The following is a 14,274-nucleotide window of genomic DNA, read 5'->3' as shown; positions in this document are numbered from 1 at the left end:
CTAGAAAAAAGTCCGATTAATTTCTTTCCTACTTAGGTTAAAGTCAATACTTAAAGACTTCTTATGGGAATAAATGGCTTTGATTTTTCTCTGTAGAAACCAAGCTCTGTCCGCATCGATCAACTGGATCGTGAACAGTTCAACCCCGATGTGATTACTTTTCCAATTATCGTTCACTTTGGGATACGCCCTGCACAGTTGAGTTATGCAGGAGACCCACAGTAAGATATTTCTCGGTGTTTGTCTTAGCCAATTTCACCTTCTACTAACAGCTGAATTAGCAGAGGAATACCCTTTAGTAGATATTTTCCTTTTTAAAAATTTAATGAGTCATGTTTCCAAATTGAGGTTACCAAATGAGACAAGTTTTGGTAGCTCCTGAAGAATTATTTTCTCTACATATTTGACTCTAGGAAATTATTATTCAATAGGTTATCTTTGGCAGTCTTGGTCAATATGAGTCTTGTATGTTTTTAATCTTTAAGGAACGTATCATTTATTTGTCATTATAATGCTTATTATTATTTTTATTTTTCCAGTGCCCTCTAGAGGAAAGTAGCACCATGTGGTTCCTAACACTGCTGAATTTATGCAGAGTTCTATTTTTTTGGAGCATCTTAATAAGAGCTCAAGATCCCATGCAAAGTGAAGGGTTGTGTTGGAAGGAGAAGCCATGACTTCGACTTTTAGAGTTGATGTTTCTTTCCACATTTGGGTTTTTCTAACTGGCATGTTAGTGTTTTTGGGGGGAGAAGATGAGGCTGTGTGGGATTTGGACATAGTACCATTATTTTCTTCGGGAGTGTTTGAATTTCCTACCTCGTTAAACAAAGAGTTTCCTGGTTCATTTTTTTTTTTAAAGGATTCATAGTGGGAGAAAAGGGCATGGGAGATTTTCCATTCATAAGTACAATTCTGGCTAATCTATTAGAAGAGGCTAAAGGGTTTTGTTCTTTTTTCCCCCTCTTTGGATAAAAGTATGAAGCAGTGAACCAGGCACTGTGTAAGTACTTCTTTCTTTCCTCCATTCTCTAAGAAATTGTTATCAAAAAGGAAAGACCCAGCTGAGGCCAAGAAAGGAGCAATTTCAATGACAGAAGCAGTTTCAAGATGACAAAAAAAAATCCTTTGAAAGTGCCTTCTTGTCAGAAAAATGTTAGTAGAATGTGATTAGGCTCTCGTGGACTCAGAAGGCAGGAATGGGAATTGATCGAGGGCTCTATGGTCTCTTCATTCCCAGGACGCTTTCACAGTCTCCTTTAGACTGGTCCAGGGTCTTGCATATTCGGCTACCAGTGTGCTTCCTTTTGTCATGGCATATCCGTGTTGGTGTACACCATTTGTCTTTTTTCCTCCCCAGGGGAAAAGTGGATACAGCTATGTAGCTTAGGTATTGGTACAAATGGGGTTTTCTTTTTTAATATTCTCCAACTATTGCTTTCAGGATAGGCAGTTCAGAGACTGATAGTATCCTTATTAAGTAAGGGGTGTTTCTCTCCACAAGCTTCAGAAAGTACATATTTAAATAAAATGTGTTACTTTCAAAGAGATCACAACGAGAAACGGCCTATGTTTCTATTGGTTTTGTATACCTCCCTTGGAATTTTTTTCCAGGGAGATTCCTTCATATAGTGACACCTCATTTTCAACCCAAATAAGCAATAATCAACTTAAAACTAAGTTCCAGATGACTGCTGGTCATCCTGACCTTCAACCCCCTAAATCGTATTCTTCCTTAGAATGAAGGAGTGCTGCCATTATGATATAAAAAAGAATGCAATTTGTGATTGAACAGGCCTGTTAAAACAACTGGTTTTATGGTACTTCTGATTTATTCTTGTTGTTAAAGATGTCTGTCTGTCCTTTTCCTTAGGTACCAGAAACTCTGGAAGAGTTACGTGAAACTTCGTCACCTCTTAGCAAATAGTCCCAAAGTCAAACAAACAGACAAACAGAAGCTGGCACAGAGGGAGGTGGGTATTGAACCCTGTTGTTCTGTGATTAATGATGACACACTTGAGGCTTATTTCAAGATTGTTGCTTTGCGCTGTGCTTCTAGAGTAAGATGGAGAATACTTTAAAAATGCCACACTTTACTCCCCTCCTCACATTAGTATGCCAATTGATTTTTTTATCTTATTAGTATCTAAGGAACCATTTTTTTCCTCCTAAAAAGGATAGTTTCGTTTCTTCTTTTCTTGGTAGTTTCTTAATGGATGGCTACCATTGGGAAATTAATGTTTAAAACGTAGTGGATCAGCTCTTCATCATTAGACTGCACATAATACAACTTGGGGTCTTACGCAAATTTCTCAGTCTTAAAGTTGTAAAAGATTGTCTTCCATATATCTGTCAGTTTAGTCAGGTGAACTTAATTTGTAAGGTTTTATATTGCAAATTCCACATTTCTTTATTAACGGGTAGTGTTATCCCTATATTCCAGGATCGTTTATGTTTTGGTTATCATTTTAAAAGTAAATGAATTTGGTATCAAAATAGGTTTGTCTCAATGAGGTTTTACTCTGCTTGGTGGTATAAGAGCAAGGCTTTGAAGAGGGAAAAAATGTGTGATTTCTGGCTTTGTCACTGACTACGCCTTGAGCCAGTCGGCTTCACTGTAAAGGGGGGAGGCAGGGCTGAGGGGCTGACTGCAGTGTCCCTCTGTTGGGCACCCGGGAAGAGGGCGGTCGTGTGGGCTTCTGAACCCCTCCATTCCACTTTCCCCGACCAGTGGCGGAGATGGCAGTGGCGGTTCCTTTGTTATTATAAATTCCTTTGAGATTGTTATTGAATTAAGCATACACATTTAAAAATATTTTTATGATTAATTATTTGAAGGGCAGTAAAGGAGAGTCAGTTCGTGATTATGTCTTGCAGCAGTTTCAGATTATTGTCTTTATTTAATAAAATGTACCCTGGCCTGTTTTCATAATGGGTTGGCAAATTTGAAGGCAACTTTTAGAATTATGTGGATTGTAGGTTAATTTACTGATTGTCTTTCTTAGATGTAGATGTTTGACATAAGGCTTGATATAATTACAAGTTTTACATGCTTATTTCAAAACCTAAACACTACGCTTTATGAGTCTTCCTTTTTTTTTTTTTTTTTTTTTTTGTTTAAATCAGTGAAAGGGCATTTTTAATTTGAACTTGCCAGAGTGGTAGATTTAGTTTAGGTTTTTTCCTATCTAGTTACCCAAGGCTTTGAGCATTTTGGCCTTCACTTCAAGTAAATTATTGTAATTTGGAATGAAGAGGTTTGAATACCTGAATGTAAGAGTGATAGTGAATGGATCTAGCTTATTTTCTAATGCTTGATGTTTGGCTTAATATTGCTTTCCAACCATCATGTTACTCATGATAATGAGTTCTTTTCTAGGAAGCACTCCAAAAAATACGGCAGAAGAATACAATGAGGCGAGAAGTAACGGTGGAGCTGAGTAGCCAAGGTTTCTGGAAAACTGGCATCCGTTCTGACGTCTGTCAGGTAATGATGCTTCTGAGAACACAATCATACCTGTACCTCTCCTTCAAAAGTCGCCTTGCACTGCCGTTTTCCTAATTCTGAGAAGTCGCTGCGGAACATACTATCTTACAGTTAAATGGGACACTGTCCATAAATTGTTTTGGATCATTTGAGTTTTGCTTTTTCTGTCAGTGTCGGTATTGTCTTGTTTAGTTGTGTGTGTGTCTGCACCCACATGCACAGTGGTAGGGCGTGGGGCACTCAGCAACGCCAAATTCTGTCTCTGCAATGCAAGGCCTGGTTGCAGCCTGTGTGTAGGTGCTTGTCCACAGTGATGCTCCAGCAGCCCCACAGGCCGACTCCTGGAGGCCACGCGCACAAACCTTGCAGACCCGTGGCTCAAACTTATGTTGCAGAGAACTGAAGGCATTAATGAATAGAGTCAGTATAAGTTTCATATTTGAGCCAAATGATAGTATTTTTTCATCAGATAAACTCTATAGAGGAACATGTCAAATGTATATACTGACTCACAAATAAGTATTTTTGTTTTCCCTGTGAGTGGAATTTATACCAGATCAGAGATCCCCAATACACAGCATATTCTTTGATTCTTCACTTGCTTTTTTGTTATGATTAATATTAGTTGTGCTTCATGGGAATTACAGTAAAGGTTGGGGTTAGGTAATGTAATTTGCTGTGTTCAGCCTTTTGAAGAATTCTTTCCAGGCTTCCACTTATCTGTTTTGATGGTAGCATATATTGTAATAAGTTCAGACACTCTTAGGTATTCATTTCATCATAATGAGTTTTTAAAAAAAAAATCAATGTTGGCATTTAATTATTATATTGAACAGTGGGATTTAATCCAATAATTAAAGGTATTGCTGTGTAATTCATTTACCATGTGATGTCCAAAGCTAAATAGTTTTGTTTTAAGATGAACTGCTATTGATGCAGTACTGCTAAATGGTTTGAGAATAATCATCTACAGTGGTAGCCAGCTCCATCCTCCAAGTCTTCAATTATTTTGCCAACTGTCTGATTTTTTTTCCTCTGAGTGCCTTCAGAGGCGAATATCTCATTCTGTTGAGTCTGAAGGCCTAGTGGATTTGCTAGTGTTGCTCCAAATCCAACATAACGTCATCCTGTGACAGGCACCGTAAGGACAAGGAGCAGAATGTTGGACAGTCTGTTCAAAACCTGGTGACCTCAGTGACAAGTCAAGGTGACTGTTTAAGGAGGTCCTCAAATTGTGGAACATTAAGAACTGGAGGGGACCTCAGTGCCCTTCTAGTTCAGTGATTTTCTAACTGGAGTTTTTGGTTAACTCCGAAGTTTTGTTTTATAACAAAACCCTGTGGGGCCGTAATTTGTTCCTTCCACTGAACATAATTTTTTAACAAGTACTGAGTCTTTTTCTCCCTTTTCTCTCTGTAAAACAAACCGGGGTGCCGAGTGAACGATCTGCCCCACTGTGGTTTTGTGTCCTTCCGTAGTGTCCCAGATGTCCCGCTCTGGCTCCGCGGCTGGACGAGAAGTGGCTTGAGGGCTCGGTTATCTTCTCTGTGTTGTACATTCCACTCTGGGGTCGATACGCAAAAGCACTCAGTCACTTTCTTTGCCAGGTCAGAGAAGGTGGATCCTGATTAAAACTCACACAAGGTGAATACCTCTTGATCTAATTAATAATAGTTCCTCCCTCTGTAGGACTCCTGTTCTTCCAAGACAACCGTTATCTGTTTAGAAGCCATGCTTACTGTCAACTGATGATGATGGCACTGATTCAATGCCGGCAGGAGTCCCCAGTTCGGGGTGTGGTGAAGAAGGAAACTTTGTTCAGTGTAAAACAGCTCAGTTGTGATACAGCACAGCTGTGAAAACAGCATGGCTGTGAGGCAGCCCCGGGGCCAGGTGGCTCGGGGACCAGGCCCCTCTCCGGCCAGCTCTGCTCTGCTCTGCTCTGCTCCTCGGTGCTCTGTCCTGCTCCTGGCCGCCCTGCTCTGTGCTGCGCTGGCCTGCTCCGCTGTGCCTCGGGCTGCTCGGTTCTGTGCCGCCTGCCCTGGCCTGCGCTGGTCCGCTGCGCTCTTCTCTGGAGAGACACCTCTGGTGTTTCAGCTCGGCCAGGGGACACGGTCTTTAGTCTTCTGCGAAAAAGGACAGTGCGCACTCAGAGCCGGAGGGGAGCTGGCTCATATGGACAGAAACTCCTATTCCTGGTCCCTGATTAGTCTTTATGCAAATGAGGACTCCAAATCCTTGCAGTTTGATTTGTCCAAAAGTCACTGTCCTGATAGGTCAGAATAGAGCCTCTCTAGTTGGTTAGAGCTGCGCAGCTCTGATTGGGTGGGGAAAGCCTCAGTCCTGTTGTTTGAAATAGGATTCCAGGAATTCTTTCACGGGGCTGGCTTGGATGGCAGAAACACAGTGCAGGCAGGCGGTTCAGTGCAGACTTTTCCCTGGGGTGCTGCCTGTGTTAGAGGCCCCTGTAGAAATGGCTGCTAGGCTTTTTTTTTTAATTTGAGCCCACTTAGCCACCAGGATCCTTTCTTAGTAGGTATCCTCTTTCTCAGGGCTCACATTACGTTCTCTGATCCTCCTAATGGAAGTCTTTTTTTAAGATTTCAGTAAAATTATCCTCGCATATAAATGACTTGATAAAGAGTATAAGTTGCTGACCGTGAGTTCATAGACTGAATACAGGAATTGCTTTATGGTTTGTTAAAAAAAGAAAAAGAAAAAGAAAAAAGTCTGCATATAAATGAATGAAAGTATGAGCCAGCCAACTACATGAGAAGTTGATAGAAGCAGAAGAGAAAGAAATCTGAGCACAATGGCAGTGATAGGGAGGTGGGGGGGCTGGGGCGTGGACTATTAAGAACAACAATAAAACTATGAAGTCCATGGGCTTTGGTGAGATAGTTCCTTATGCACCAAAATCAGATCATCCTGGAGTCATTCGATAGCTCTCATCCTTCAGTGAACAGATGAAGTATCTGTTTGTTTATCTTGATATATTGAATATTACTTCACAATCGGTGAATATTTTTGGAGTTGTGAAAGTAAACTGTTACCTGTGTTGAGTTTAAACCATCAACATATAGAAATGCCACCTTAAGAGAATTTGGAGGTATTATTCATCAACTCATCACAGAGGAGCAACGCAGTTCAAATTTAAATGCAAAAACCTCAAGTAAGGTAAAAATGACTTCGGGAAGGAGGGCAGGGTAAATGAACTTAATTGACTTTTGGTTCAAAGTGAGTATTTTTGCAGTGAATATTTTTTATGTTTATTTATTTATATCATTTTAAAGTTTATGTTTATTTATACTCTTTCTTGTTCCAGAATGGTTGTAAGGTGGTAATTCTTAAATACAGCCGTTAAACAACATGACTATTGCAAGCGATAGGCTCCATGGTGAATGTTATTAAATTTATTAGTCTTGTCTGTGCCAGTCACTTGAATCTTCGCTGCTGCTTCTCCCCTAGCTTTCTGTCAGGCTGTCCTCCTGCACTCACCCAGTGAATGGGATTCTGCAGACCCCTCTCCAGTTTTGGCTGCACTTCCAGTGAATACGTGTTGTTAGCTTTTGGGTTCTCCCGCCCTTAGGGCCCTGCAGAGCCCCGCTACCCTCTCTGTCTTTTCTCTCTCACTGATGCCGAGACCACATAGGTCTTTGTCGTCATATACTCTTCTTTAGGCGTCCATGGGGATACTTTGGCACCTAGTTTTATGTATATATTGTTCCTAAGTCTAGTTTGCTATTCTAGTTGCTCTGTTTTGATGGGAGAATTTGAATAGGTTTAAAACTACACACTATGATTTCCTCACAATCTTCCAGGGGAATTTTTTAAAAATGAAAGCAGTTGCCAGGCATGCATTAGAGGAGGGCAAAAAGATGCTCAGTGATTGCGTGCATTTCAACAGTGCAGAGAATTACAACAGTCATAACTCTCTATAACAGTTATAACAGTCTCATAGAAAATATTAAGACTCAGTTGTCTGGGACCAAGATGGACATGAGTCACACTTACCTTTCCATGGTATTCACAAGAAACAGACTATTTGGAAAGACACACTGGCTCTATTTAGAGCAAGTTGAGAGGAAGTGGCGAAGGCACTCGAAGCTGTGTCACATGAGTAAAGGTTCTAGGAAGTAAGACTTAGGTTAGCCAAGAGACGACGTGGGGACCATGCTGTTCAGTGTGGGTTTTTAATTTTTGTTTTGTCTCCAGCGATAGAACTAGGTTCCAAGGAATAAGGAGACAGATTTGGGCTTAATGTTGTGATAATTTTCTGATAATCAGAGTACTCTAAAGATGGTGCTATTTTGTTGACAGGTAATGATTTATTTCTCACTGAAGGTATTAAAAATAAACAACTCACCAGTTTGAGTTCATACTTTAGAAAGACAGTTGCACTGCACAGTCTTCATGACCTACATACCTCAAGTCTTTAGCATCAGCTCCCTTGAGCTCCGTGCAATTCAGACGCCTATAAAACCACATCATAGTTTGGCCACACACTTCCATAGTATTGTTGTTTTTTTTTTTTTAATACAGCACTTACAGAAAAGGAGTGGACAAACTGCCAATAATTCAAATCATAATGCCGTATCTATGGGCAGTACTTGAGGTCAAAAATAGAGCCTTCATCTTTTTCTCTTCCACGACTCTTATAAGCCTTGCACATGGAGGCATTCAGTATGTATTTATTGAATTGAATGGGAAAGAAAGAGGTTCTGTTGATTAGAAATTCTGTTTGGGAGAACTAATCTTTCTTTTTAAATTAATAATACAGGAAACCGATTTCTATAGTTTCAAGCAAATCCATTTGCATGTATTTTTAAACAATGCCAGCTTAAAATACTTCAAAGACTAAAATGATACAAAGTATATGTCAGTCATTTGGCAGGCTGTGCCCATCCTCCAGTTTCTGATGAACAAGAATGACTCCTTTATTCTCTTGAATTCTAGGGAAACATTATTAAAGAAAAGAAAAAGATATGCCTTTCATGAAATTATCTCCCAATGAGGAATCTATAGCCAAATGAAAATGGTTGAAACAGGAAAGTAAAAGTTCCATGTTCTCAGGTGCCTTAACTGTATTGGTGGTTTTATAAAAGTTGTCCTTGAAATGTTAGAACATCAAGTGTGAACCTGGAATAGCTTTGAAAGATCACCTGGTTGGGAAGGCCTTACCTAAAGGATTTGGTGGGGGGCGGGGGCTTTGGGGGTATGAACACAGTAACAGCATACAACTTTTGCATGTTTGTGTGCAGGGACATTTAGGGGGAAAGAACCGTGTTTCTTAGATTCTCAAAAGTGTCTCGACCATGACAGCGTTTCAGACTTGATGAGTCCTAACCCATTGTCCTTGCGACTAAAGATAGACAAGGAGGCGCAGAACTTCTACTTGCCTGAGGGCTGCTGGGCCTTGTAAGCAGTTTTTTGTATTTGCTTATTTAATCCTTTGAACTGTCCTTGAAAGTAGCTATACTGATTTTCCCCATTTTGCAGGCGAGGAAACTGAGGCTGAGAAGCAAAAAAACTCGCCCCAAGTCCCACAGTGAATGGGTGACAGAGCAGTGGTTGGACCTAGGCATTCTGGTTCCAGAGAATATACCCTGAACAGCTAAGGTCCACTGCCCTTTGTAGATGGTTCGCCACGACGCCCTGGGGCGGGCACACTGTTTGGAGACCCTGTGATGTAGAATTTGTGATGCAAAAATGGTTCTTGTATGTTGCATTTTTAAAGCTTTGATAGAGTTAAAAATATTGAAATTTTTTTTTTCTTAGCATGCAATGATGCTACCTGTTTTGACCCATCACATTCGCTACCACCAATGCCTAATGCACCTAGACAAGTTGATAGGATATACTTTCCAAGATCGTTGTCTGTTACAGGTAAGAATTGCTCTCCTGTACACTCATGGGATAACAAGATAGGAGTGATTCATCTTGCAGGTTTCAAAAGGAGCATTGAGTTCTCTGTTCTGGGAGATGATGATGATGTTTAGAAACATCTCTCCTTCATTCTGGTTGCCACTTTCAAATCCTTTTTCTCACTTTTTTTTTTTTTTTTTTTTAATGAGGCTCTCCCTAAAGAAATAAACTAAAGCAAAAACTTACCTGTCAAACCTGAGCCCCTTCTTTCAGTCTTTCCTTCTTTATGGCTCTTCTTTTCAGGTATTGAGCATTCTAATTTTCCTCTGAAAGACGGGATTTTTAGATTTATTTTGAGAAGAAGGCTTGCACCAGAGCTCTGGAAATTTGACACCAGAGGAGATAAGGTGGAAAGATCAGGGCTTAAAAATTGACTGGATAGACATCTCTTTTTCCTGTTTCACTGGGGATGATATAAAGGTGACGCTTCTGTGTTGGGTTTTTAAGACTGAACTTATTTCATTGAAATTTTAGCTGGCCATGACTCACCCGAGTCATCATTTAAATTTTGGAATGAATCCGGATCATGCCAGGAATTCTTTGTCTAACTGTGGGATTCGGCAGCCCAAATATGGAGATAGGAAAGTTCATCACATGCACATGCGGAAAAAAGGTGTGTTTGGATTTGGCTCTCGGGCTTCGGCCCGTGTTCTCAGTTGCAGATGAAACCTCCACCAGGACTGGCTCCCTGGAGACTGTTCATCCTCTCACCTTTTAGTGCTACTTGACCCATAAATTATAACATTCGCTTTGAGTAAAGTGTTGTAATGAGGGTGGATGAATTTTTGGAAAAATTTCTTTATCCTACCAAGTGTTTTAGGTAACTAACTTAATTAAACTTGTATACATGCAGATATAAAACTTTAAAAAATCAAATTGGGATGAGTTAGATAATTTTCTACATGTCATATCATGGCTCTAGAATGCTTCTAACAGTATTCACTTGTGTATTTCTTTTTAAAATAGGAATTAACACCCTAATAAATATTATGTCACGCCTTGGCCAAGACGACCCAACTCCCTCAAGGTAAAGTAGATTTTTTTAGCAGCAGCTTTATGGTGATATAATTCATATATCGTACAAGTCACCCATGTAAAGTGTATAGTTCAGTAGTTTTTAGTATGTTCACAATATTGTGCAGCTGTGATCACGAGCTGATATTAGAACATTTCATCACCCTTAAAAGAAACCCTGTTCCTATTAATAGTCGCTTCCCATTTCCCTCAGCTGCTCAGCCCCAGGCAGCCACTACTTGCCATCTGTATGGAGTTGTCTCTTCTGAACATTGGGTATCAGTAGTATTATATTGTACATCGTGATCCATTGTGACTGGGTTATTTTATTTAGCATAATAGTTTCAGGATTTATCCATTTTACATTATGTACCAGTACTTCATTTCTTTTTACTATTCCACGGTATGGTTATACCACATTTTATTTAATCATTTATCTGTTAGTGGCCTTTTGGGTAGTTTCCACTTTTCAGTTAACATGAATGATGTTGCTCTGAAAATTTGTGTATAGATTTTTGTGTAGATATATGTTTTGATTTTTCCTGGTTATATGCCTAGGGTTGGAATTGTTGGGTCACATACTAACTCTCTTTACCCTTTTAGGAAACTGCCAGGCTGTTTTCCAAAGTGGCTGTACTATTTTATATTCCCAACAGCACTGCATCGGGTTCCGATCCCTTCACATCTTTCCCAACACTTGCTATTACCTGTCTCTTTGATTCTAGCCATCCTGTTGGGTATGAAATGTTATTTCACTGTGGTTTTGTTTGAATTGCCCTGATGACTAATGATGTTGAGCACCTTTTTCATGTGCTTATTGGCCGTTTGTATTATCTTCTCTGGAAAAGTACTTGTTTAAATCTTTCCCCCATTTTTAATTAGGTTATTTTTATTTTTGAGTTATGATCATTTTTATATATTCAAGATTCAAGTCCCTTACATTCTCTGCAAGGAGATACATTATCTGCAAAAAAGTTTTTTCTCATTCTGTGGATCAGTTTTTCACTTTCCAATGATGTCCTTTAAAGCATGAACATCCATTTACTATTTCTTTGGTTATTTGTGCTTTTGGAGTCATGTCTAAAAAACTTTGCCTGATCTAAAGGCACAGTTGGGATTTTGACAGGGATTGTATTGAATCTGTAGATCAACTTGTGAACCTTTACCATCTTAATGTTAAGTCTTCTTATCCTTGACCATTGAGTATCTTTATATTTATTTGTCTTTTTAAATTTCTTTCCAAAATGTTTTATAGTTTTCAGAATATACATTTTGTATATATTTTGCTAAACTTATTCCCAGGTACTTTATTCTTTTTGATGCTGCTGTAAGTGGAATTGTTTTCTTAAGTTCATTTTTAGATTGTTCATTGCAAGTATATTAGAAATATGATTGTTTTTTGTATCCTGCAACTTTGGTGAGTTCATTTGTTAGCTCTAATAGGTTTTTAGTGTATTTCTTAGGATATTCTTTGTATATGATCATAACTACCTGCAAATAGAGACAGTTTCCTTTTTCCTTTTCAGTCTGGATGACTGTTGTTCCATTTTCTCAACCTTGTTGCCCTGGCTGGAATCTCCAGTGCGCTATTAAATAGAAGTGATGAGAGCAGATGCTTTTCTTTTTCCTGATCTCAAGAGAAAAGCTTTCTGCCTTCATCATTGAGTCTGATATTAGCTTTGGGTTTTTCTTAGATGACCTTTATCAGGTTGAAGTTCCCTTCTCTTCCTAGTTTGCCTAATGTTTTTTATTATGAAAGTGTATTGAATTTTGTGAGATGCCTTTTCTGCATTTATTGGGATGATCATGTGGGGTTTTTGTTTTTGTTTTTTTTTCTTTATTCTATTCACATGGTGTATAATTGATTTTGGGGTGTTAAACCAACCTTGCTTTCCTGGGGTACATCCTACTTCCTCATGGTGTATAGCTTTCTTTATATGCTGTGAATTTAGTTTGTTAGTGTTGAGGATTCTTATGTTTATGTTCATAAGAGATAGAATTCTGTAGTTTTTATTTCCTGTGATGCTTTTGTCTGGTTTAGAATAGAATAATACTGGTCTTATGTAATGGGTTGGGAAGATTATATATTAGCTTCCTTTATTTTATTTTTTGATTTTGAAAGATACTTTCATATATTAATATTCTTATTTTGTGTGGTCTTGAGCCCCAAAAGGACTTGGGAAGGAAGTGGGCTAGGCCAGTATAAGCTCATTAACACCCTGGAAAATGGAATGAAAGCACATGCCTAGTCGTTTAGATGATTTTGTCTCCTCTGCCCCACCTGCAATTGTTGGTATGTAAACTATAGCATTTTCAGACTTTGTGATTTATGTTTTCTTTTGCTCTATTACAAAGAGATGGCTTACATACTGGGGCAAAAGGAATGACATCTGAGAAACTATGTTCTTTCTGAAGTTTCCATTTTGAAAATGATACCACCAACAGAGAATAAACAATTTCTTTTGTCCTTTGACTTCTGGCCTTTGGTGCTTGTATTGAGTCCCTTGCTGCGTCTCTGATCTTTTTGCGGATACAGAGTTGACTCAAGTTTCTGTTCAGGAAAAGTCTCCCGCCTTGCGGTCGGGTCAGCTGCCGGAGGTTGCTATCTAGTGTTCCCCAGCTGGGCCCGGCCTGGGCGCTGCACTTAGGGAGCGTCATACAAATGTAATTCAACAGACACTCACTGGGTACCTTTAGAATTGGAGGTAGTTCGTAGGTATTTTAGGTGATCCCAAGGCTAGTAAGACAAAGCTTTGCTCCCCAGGAGGCCTGACTACCAGTGGGGGCAGAGGGGGGCGGGGGGGGGGGGCGCGGACTAAGAGTGCCGGAAACAGAACCTAACAGAAGGGAGGCTCTGCTGAGTGCGCCAGTGGGGGTCAAGAACAAATATACACACAGACTGCTGTTGGGCTAAGAGTAGCCTCTGGCTGGTGGCTGTTGAGGGATTATAGGTCAGTTTTATACTGTGCTCTTGAATAATTGGGTTCACTTGAAACGATTTGCCCTCTCCTCTGTTTGTTTCTTAGTTTGCTATTATAGAATGGGATGCAGTAGTCTCTGTTCCTTGGAAGTGTTTGCATACCTTTGAAGCAGGCACTGTCAAACGGCAAGTGTCAGCGCTGTGTCTCCTCTCCAGCACACTTGCTCTGAATTTCAGGCTTTAGAAAGGGAGAGATGGCGTGAGCCTGTCAGTTGTTGGGGAAATCTCTTTCTGGCACCTATGGCAGGGAGAGGTGGATGAGCAAGGCGGGCGGGGGAGAAGGCTGAGAGGAGGGGCTCTGGATTGTCTTCTCGCCCTCGGCCCCCTGAAAAGCGCTCCTCCAGCCCCGCGCGTCTGGCAGCACAGTCAGCCACCGCCCCGGCCGCCCCCCTCGCTCTGCGGCCCGTCATCTTGCCGTTTCTGGAGCCTGGATTCTACTTCTGAGCGCTAACCTGCTTGAAAGCTTTCGGTGGCGTCTTGTCACTTTCTGAATCGGTTGGCACCTCCCCGCCTGGCAGTCCCAACACACATGACTTGGCCCCAGGCTACTTTTCCAGGCACCTCTTTCCTTGCCTGCGGTGCGTGGCACACCGGTGAAGTGTGCAGCACTCCCTGGGCTGTCAGGTGTACTGTCTCCCGATCCCGAGTGGCAGCAGGCATCGTACAGCTGCCTGTGCAATGCCCTGTGACCCTGCGACTTCCTGTCCACATCCCGCAGGCACCTGTTTATGGTGCATGCTCTAGTTCGCCCACATGCTATCCTTATGTGATGGGCTGACTTTTCTACTGTAAGCATTTTGAACATCTATGGTCTTACTCTTTTATTGTCCTCTTTTTAAATTTTCTTTCCTGTGGCAACCAGTGTCTT

At 40.5% G+C, this 14,274-nt stretch overlaps 1 protein-coding gene across 1 annotated transcript in view; it reads left to right on the top strand.

Annotated features, from left to right (window-relative positions):
• The window catches only part of DROSHA (drosha ribonuclease III), a 104,660-nt gene that overhangs the window by 51,544 nt on the left and 38,842 nt on the right, over positions 1-14,274 (top strand). The window contains exons 16-21 of the mRNA XM_054583909.1: positions 97-221; positions 1,874-1,973; positions 3,380-3,487; positions 9,266-9,373; positions 9,887-10,025; positions 10,379-10,439. Coding sequence (XP_054439884.1) covers positions 97-221; positions 1,874-1,973; positions 3,380-3,487; positions 9,266-9,373; positions 9,887-10,025; positions 10,379-10,439 — 641 coding nt within the window. The remainder of the gene's footprint in view (positions 1-96; positions 222-1,873; positions 1,974-3,379; positions 3,488-9,265; positions 9,374-9,886; positions 10,026-10,378; positions 10,440-14,274) is intronic.

The sequence above is a fragment of the Pteronotus mesoamericanus genome, unplaced genomic scaffold (genome assembly GCF_021234165.1).
Source record: "Pteronotus mesoamericanus isolate MK-2021 breed Mesoamerican mustached bat unplaced genomic scaffold, CSHL_Meso_final contig_75, whole genome shotgun sequence".
In the NCBI taxonomy this organism is placed as follows: Eukaryota; Metazoa; Chordata; class Mammalia; order Chiroptera; family Mormoopidae; genus Pteronotus; species Pteronotus mesoamericanus.
The sequence above is the reverse complement of the archived record's forward strand: the minus strand, read 5'-3'. Positions and strand labels throughout refer to the sequence as shown.